Consider the following 7,943-nt stretch of genomic DNA (forward strand, 5'->3'; position numbering starts at 1 on the left):
CCAATCAGGGTTGATCTCTAAAGTGGTCAAAACTGGTTTTGACCACTAAGCGGTTGTGAAAACTAGCTTTAAACCGGTCAAAACCCAGAAAAATATTTTTATGTAGTGAATGGTCGGCTACCTGGGGTATGGGCTATTTAGGAAATATAAAAGCGGTTGTGAGTTGTGAACATTTTGATATGCAGGCCTCGAAACAGCTGGCGGCCATGGTAGCCTGAACTTTCATTAATGGCCGCCAATACCGACCTGTCAGGCAGCCATCTGTAAAATTCGTATGAAAGATTATATTTATCTTGGATTTTTTTCTTGTTTCAGCGCCGCAAACAACAAGACATCAAATAGCGTTAACACTATACTATCTTACTTACGCGTCGCGCTACGTCTTATGTGCTACGCAACGGGAGGGCAAATGTTGCGCGAATTTTATGGCAAAATTGATGGCAAACGTTTTTCATAAAAAAATTTGTTGGAATAAATTCTTCTACTTCAGTTGGCTGTGCAAATGGTTCATAGTTCTACCAAGCGTTTTTTTGGTTCATCAGAAACTTATTTATTTTTTAGAATTTGAATTTTCTCTATATAAAATAACCAAGTGATTGAAATATAAACAGACATAACTCAGCAACAACACTACATTTAACATTATAAAAACAAAAAACAAAAAGCGAACGTTTTCGGCTAGTCATATAGCCCTTTTCAAGCCTATAAGAAAATACATTTTTAAAAGAAATGCTTAAGAACCATATTAATCATATCTTTTAAAAATGTATTTTCTTATAGGCTTGAAAAGGGCTATATGACTAGCCGAAAACGTTCGCTTTTTGTTTTTTGTTTTTATAATGTTAAATGTAGTGTTGTTGCTGAGTTATGTCTGTTTATGGTTTTAAAGAGTTACCTCTCTACCCAAATTGTATGATTGAAATATCAAGAATAAACAGAAAAATTGAATGTTTTTTGTTCCAAATCCAGCATTTAGGTTATTGTTGATCAAAACAAAATATAGTTGAACATCATTACTAAACATGACGGGTAATATTTTTAATTCAATTGAAAAGCAACTTGATTCATACACTAAAGGGGTTTTGACCAGTAATAGGTGGTCAAAATTGCCCCCGGCGGTTTAAACCGCTTGAAATTATGATGAAGACTAAAAACTATAAAACAATTCAGGTTTCAGATTGTTTCAACTGACGTCATTTGGCTCAGCGTTGGTTTCAGCTGAGCCAGCTCCAACAAATGTTGCTATTAAAATGTATAATCGATGGATAACTTCAACCTTAATAATAACAAAAAATAATCCCCCCGGGATAAGTTAAGTCCGCTGTGGGACTAATATCAGCTGTTTAGAAGCATATCAAACCATTCAAAAATTCCTCACAAAATTTCGGGGGGGAGGGGGGCGGGCCCTTGAGCCCCCTCATACATCCGCGCCTGACTGGGTACCTTTCCAAGGTTACAAGTGATAACCAAAACACATTTGGATCTGCGATACAAATCTCATCATCTTTAAAATTACAACTACGATCTGCGATACAAATCTCGTCTCCTTTAAGATTACACAGTTCAACCTGCATTTTAAACACCAGCAATGCATATTCAGTGGAAAGTTGGTTTTCCAAGTGCCATCAACGTCAGCAGACACTGGATGAAAGATTAGCTCTATAACTGGACTGATAGACATGGCGGTGTCCGGTCGTTTGGACGACAGACATTTGGTCGACAAACATTTGGTCGACAGACATTTGGTCGACAAGACATTTGGTCGACAGGACATTTGGTCGACAGACATTTGGTCGACAGGACGTTAGGTTGACAGAACGATTCATTTTAGGGTTAGGATTAGAGTTAGGGTAAGGGTTTGGGTTTGGTAGGGTTAGGGTTTGGGTTTGGGTTAAGGTTAGTTAACTAACCCTAACCTTAAAATGAATCGTTCTATCAACCTAACGTCCTGTCGACCAAATGTCCTGTCGACCAAATGTCTTGTCGAACAAACGTCTGTCGACCAAACGTCCTGTCGACCAAATGACTGTCCAGCCGACCAAATGTCTGTCGACCAAATGACCGGGTACCAGACATGGCAATAAACATGTGAGGGCATAAATCGACAAGTTTTTGGATGTAGGATGCTGAAGCACACCAAACCAAAATGCTTCACTGTCATCCAAATGTATCCCATCTTTTCAGTTGACATTGAAAGATCCACACAAAAAGTTGAAAAGATCCGGAACCGGATCGAGATCCGCCATTTGAACAACACTAAACTACGTAGATGCTCAGTACGTAAATCTTTCCTATGTTCCTTTTATCGCGCAGTGTCCCAAAGTGTTCTCGGTTGGCTGATTGATGTATTGAAATTAGATAGCCTACAACTGTTGTTCTCGTTGTCAGCCACGAGCACGTTTTCCGAGAGGGCAACCGTTTAGACTTTAGACAGAGATTTTCGAAATCTTCGTTTCTGATAATGTGACCAAGAAATTTGAGTTGCCTTTGAGTTATGTTGTTCAATAGTTCCTTATCTTGATGTACCTGGCTTAAAACTTTTGCATTTGTGCTGTGATCAGTATATAAAATTCGGAGCATTCTTCTGTAAAACCACATTTCAGCTGCTTCAATAACTGGATATTTTTGCCCCCCAAAAAGCAAAAATTCTTATAAGGTTACCAGAACCCTACATGATTTAAAAATGCTACCGATGAAGAAATCAGGGATATCTAAAAAAGGAGATACGAGGCTTTTAATACGTCTGACAGTAGAAAGGCTTCTGTTTATCCTAACCAATCTCTGTTTACCGTAAAATGACGATTGGCACCGGTAGTAGTTTAATAACTCTTGTTATGATAACCTGCATTGCGCTATTAGCATCAGGCCTGGATACTCACTGCATGGTCATGGTTACTTGTTCATTCAATTACCCGTATACTTGCTTTACATCTAGCCTACAAAAACGGCTTGTTAAGAAAAACGGGCTTACTGGTAACTTTTCAAACAAGTATTTTTTAAATATGCTCTATATGTAACATTTACTAACTGTTTTCTGTAGCTGACTGTACTAGCTGCACAACAAAACTTTCTGCAATTGTGAAAAGAACCGCATGTTTCACGCGCTACAAACTAGCGCCCTGGTAGTGTTATAAGAATAAGGAAATCAGTGTGAGCCTTCGCATCCCCTTTTTTAGATATCTCTGGAAAAAATGTAGGTTAGTGTGTATATCCTAATGAATATCTGAAATAAGCTTACCTCAGCTCGCCAAATGCATTATTTTACATTTACTTTCTGCAGATACTGAATCGAAACTTAACAGTTTGCCCAAATTTCAATACCAAATACAAAAGTTTCTAAAACTGTCGATGCTACGTTTTACATTCACTGAAAAACGTTAATGTATTTCATAGAAAATACAATACTGTAAAGTTAATAAACTGGTAGAATGTTAAAAACATGGTGAATTGATTTGTTCAAATAACTAGACATTGTTGCCCAAAAGATTTTTATAAACAACTAGGCCTACATTAGTAGAATATTGAAAAAAAGCAAAAAAAGCCTCATAAAGTTATCAGTAGCCTACCTATCAGCCTTTTAAATCTTGTCTTTAAAGAAATGCAGCCTCCATGTTAGTGAATATCAGTAATAAGCTCACCTCTGTTCGCCAATTGTGCTCTTTTACACTTACTTTTTGCAGTTGTGAAATCGAAACTTATCATTCTGCCCAGATTCCAATACCACATGCAATAGTTTCCAAAATTGATAATACATTTTACATTTATTGGAAAATATTAATGTATCTCATAAATTATTACAATTATGTAAAGTTTATAAACTGGTGAGACGTCGAAACATCATAGTAAAATTTATTTTCCCAAATAATTGGGCCTTTTTGTACAAATTTGTTTTTTTTAGAAGGGGACCGACAGCCTCCCTTGCCCCCATCTCCTACGGCTATGATTGCTTCACTGACAATTCACGCACCTTGGCATTGCCCAGCCTCAAACCAAGTAACACTTTAACATACAGTACACAAAATCATAAAATTAAAGTTTGAAAATGTATGCTGCCATAAGAAAAAAAAATAATTACTGAAAGTACTTTTGAATTGTGAACAAGTTAATTTGTGAAATACGTCAAGATGACTTGTTTTGCGTCGCATAACGTAAAGTTTTCATTAAAAATTCATTATGCCCAACAGTAACGATTGAAATCTGTGTCCAAACTCTAACAAGCCAAACAAATGATTGTTGTCTTGAAAAGCAGGCTTCATGCTTGATCTAGCACAGCAGCTTGAAACTTTTCTTTTGTTTATGCTCTGTTCGGTTCAAGTGTTTGTTTGCAAAGAATGTTTGTACTCTTTCTTAAATTTCAGCACTCCCAGACTATACAGTAGTCTTCCATCCTGCATTCCTGCTGTGGTACTTTGTCGTAGGGGAAGGTGGGGCAAGATAATCATCGTAAGGTTAAAATCTCCATAAAATTCAAAGTATAAAAGATATTTACAAATTCTTAGCATTACAAAAGTATGTGTTCATCAGCGCATCTAATGGTAAAATGCTTTACATTATAGCCCAACAGCATGAGAATCTATAGCCATTTGAACAAATGTGGACAAGATGATCAACTTGCCCCAGTACTGGAGCAAGATGATCATACAATTTATGCATTCTGTGAGGTGGGGTTTATTATCAAAAACAGAAACAACTTGGTGTAGCTTCAAATTGAAGAGGCAAGCGACTAATATTATGAAAAACAATGATTGGTATGCAATACGTGAACTGCAAAAGAATCTTCCAAACGAACAGCAAAAAAACATTCAAACACACGGCACATTGCTCAACAGCAGGGCCATAGGTAGGCTACTATAAAAGGGTTAATCATGGGGTACAATTGAAAAAAACCCAATTCTTTACTGTAGCATGCATAAATGTCAAAAAAAGACTAATTTAGGAATGTTAATCGTCTGATTTCATGATATTCCCTATAGGCTACAAAAACGTTGATTTTTATTCTGCACCCCAAACATAAATGTGCTTCCTTTATAGTTGGGCCATGCTTGGAGAATCTTAGACAAAGTTTTTACAAATTAAATGCATACAGGTTGGGATTAAAATATAGTTGGTGTGATTTTTCTCTCGCTTCCACTCCTGAACTGAGGTGACGGCAATTTGTGAACAATATCACTTTTCGTGAATGAAGCACTATCATTCTTCATCAATTACAAAGAGAAGCTTTTCAAAATTTCCTGGTAAGCACTGCATTTTCTTCAAAAATACTCCCTCGTATTCGCCATCTTCAAAAGAGTCGATTCTCGCGATATATGGAACTAACTCTCGATTTTTCGTTAATATTTAGCCCACTACAATTAAGCCTCCATCTACAATTTCTGTATCACTTAAATCGCAGTAACTGGAGCTATCGGCAAAAAGAATTGGCATTGTATTGAAGTTCCAAAGAAGCATTCCCATGATCAGTTTTTCGTTTATATAGTACCCATACCATAGCCTAATTCTTTCAGAAAAGTAAATATGTTATGAAGTATGGTAGGCCTAAATCTAAAGATCTGCAATAAAATTACAGTAGGCTAATTCATGAAGATGTCACTTTAATTTCACGAGGTTAACCAGGAACAGTGCAAGCAATTTGAACTATAAATCCACTCATTTAAATTAGTCTCAAACTAGCAGAATTATACTGCCAAAATTATTTCTAGTGAGGCAAGATGATCACCCTGATCAAGTTGCCCCACGTGCAAGTGATCATCTTTCCCCATGCCAAACATTTTATTTTCAACTGCACTCTGCTGAAACTTAAAAAAACTAACGAACTGTAAGAAGCAAGGCTAAATTATGAATTGACTCCCTATCTGATGTGCATACTTTCGCTTTTCTGACATTCTTCAAAAAGAACGTTATCACCTGCTTTTTATGATTTCGCAATTTTACTTTTAGCTACCAAAATCACGTTTTTCAGCACAAGTCCTAAACGGCTAGTTTAAAATGGCTGAAAGTTACATGTAAAATGGCGCTTTGGTCGAGCTGCCACTACTTGGCAGCATTGCGTTAAAGCTTCATTTTAAAAGAAAATAAATCGGGGTGATCATCTTGCTCCCGTGATCATCTTACCCCAGCTTGCCCTACTCAAACAAATTTTGACAGCTCATTGATTCAGCCATTCAAAAACCGCAAATTTGCATAAAAATAATTAAAATACATTGATTTTGTTAAACAGAAAAAGGTTTAGTTTACTTGCGTGCACTCACCACTAAACAAAAGAAGAGCAATCACTTGAGTGCAAAATTCTTTGTTTTGACTGTACCATCGCTCTACTTCATTCACCACTGTGTTGGGTATTCTAAAAATAGGCCAGTTTTGACGTTTATTTCGATTATTTTCTTGATTTTCTTCGATTTCCATCGGTTCAATTCCTGGTTTTGTTTTGATTTGCACAGGATCCACTGCTTTTTCGTCATCTTGCTACAAAAGTAAAACAGTGAAAATTTAATTTTACGATAGGCTACGTTCATTAGCTTAGTTATTGTATAGTGCATATGTGTATATGTGTTAGTACATTCACACCTCTTACTTTTGTATTACTTGAATTTTCTGCTTCACCGTTCTCATTTTTATGAGCAGTATTAGCGTTGCTATTTAAACCAGTATCCATGACCCTAACAACATTGGTTTCCTAAAAAGAATTCGTGCAGTAAATGTACTTATGATATGTTACAAAAAAGCATTTGTAATAACCAGCTTCGTGGCTCATTGTAAAGGTTTTTCGCTGCAAATTTGTCACACGTGCGTTGAAACAATGTCACAAAATCTTACTTCTGCTCAGCATAAAAGAAATGGATTCAAGATAATAATCTAGATAAAATTAGGCCTCAGAGTCATATCTACAAATATGTTTGGAGATTGGAGTAGGCCTATAAGTATAAGTTCCCTTTTTACTCTTATCACTCTTAGTTTTCTTTGAACCTAAAAACTGCATGAGTAAATTGTTCTAGCTTAATTAATTACGTTTTTCAGAGCCGAATCATCTTAGCATTTTGCTTAAACTTTCAAATACCTAAAGGAACATTGCTCAAAATGACAATGAACCCGATGATGAACAAAGTTGACTAGTAATCGACAAGCAAGAGAAGTGGAGCTTGCATCAGAAGGGTCATTTGAAGAGGGCCACCGATTTCAAATGAATAAATTTGAAGAATTTCAGTAGGGTTAATTTTTTAAAATTTTAACCGTGCACTACTTGTAAATTTTGCATCTAATAAAATAATCAGAGAATGTTTAGCAATATTTTACAAGTTTAACTTTTTTTATCGAAAAACTAACCTGCTTTGTTTTTTTCTGTTTGACAAACTAATTAATCTGCACTGAAACTGTAAATTTGATTGTTCGCTTCTGCATCGATTCGACGAAAGCTACTCTTTGACCCTGTATCTTAACATTAAGTGCCATTTTTAAAATTTGTCTGTATTTCCATTTAAAGATTAGTCAAAAAACCTTGCTAGACTATTGAATACTTTTTGTTTGCATTTTATATAGGTCTATAAAAGACAATGTTACGATGTAAAAATAGTTGTACGAAATGAAACAAAAAGTAAACCGACGAGTTTTAAATTTCAATCTAAACAGTAAATTTATTTAGTTGTCCTACTGTGCCACTGTTAATCGTACAAGCATATTTCAATAAATATTTTTGTTCATTAAAATTCAGTGTTTTAGACTGAAATGAACTTAAATTACTTAAGTATAATGTTACGACTTCACTTGGAACAAAATGCAACTACGTATTAAAAGTCTACTTAGCTGTTGTCAATATTAGGCCTACAGTATTTTTTTGAAGTCAAGCAATGCAACTGAGCGAATTGCTATGATGCGTGCAGAATCTTTGTGCGAATGTGTAGTAGACTGTATAGACTATAGACAACGTCACAATAATCAGCAAAACGTTT

The 7,943-nt window shown here is 35.7% G+C and overlaps 1 protein-coding gene across 1 annotated transcript in view; it reads right to left on the bottom strand.

Annotated features, from left to right (window-relative positions):
• Nucleotides 1-6,669, bottom strand: part of LOC145768507 (sodium/nucleoside cotransporter 1-like) — a 40,281-nt gene extending 33,612 nt beyond the window's left edge. Inside the window, exons 1-2 of the mRNA XM_082580015.1 lie at nt 6,572-6,669; nt 6,249-6,462 (exon numbers count right to left, since the gene is read on the bottom strand). Of these exons, the coding sequence (XP_082436141.1) occupies nt 6,249-6,462; nt 6,572-6,652 (295 nt within the window). The 5' untranslated portion in view covers nt 6,653-6,669. The remainder of the gene's footprint in view (nt 1-6,248; nt 6,463-6,571) is intronic.
• Between the last annotated feature and the right edge of the window lie 1,274 nt (nt 6,670-7,943).

This window comes from Aplidium turbinatum, chromosome 4, assembly GCF_918807975.1.
Source record: "Aplidium turbinatum chromosome 4, kaAplTurb1.1, whole genome shotgun sequence".
Lineage (NCBI taxonomy): Eukaryota > Metazoa > Chordata > Ascidiacea > Aplousobranchia > Polyclinidae > Aplidium > Aplidium turbinatum.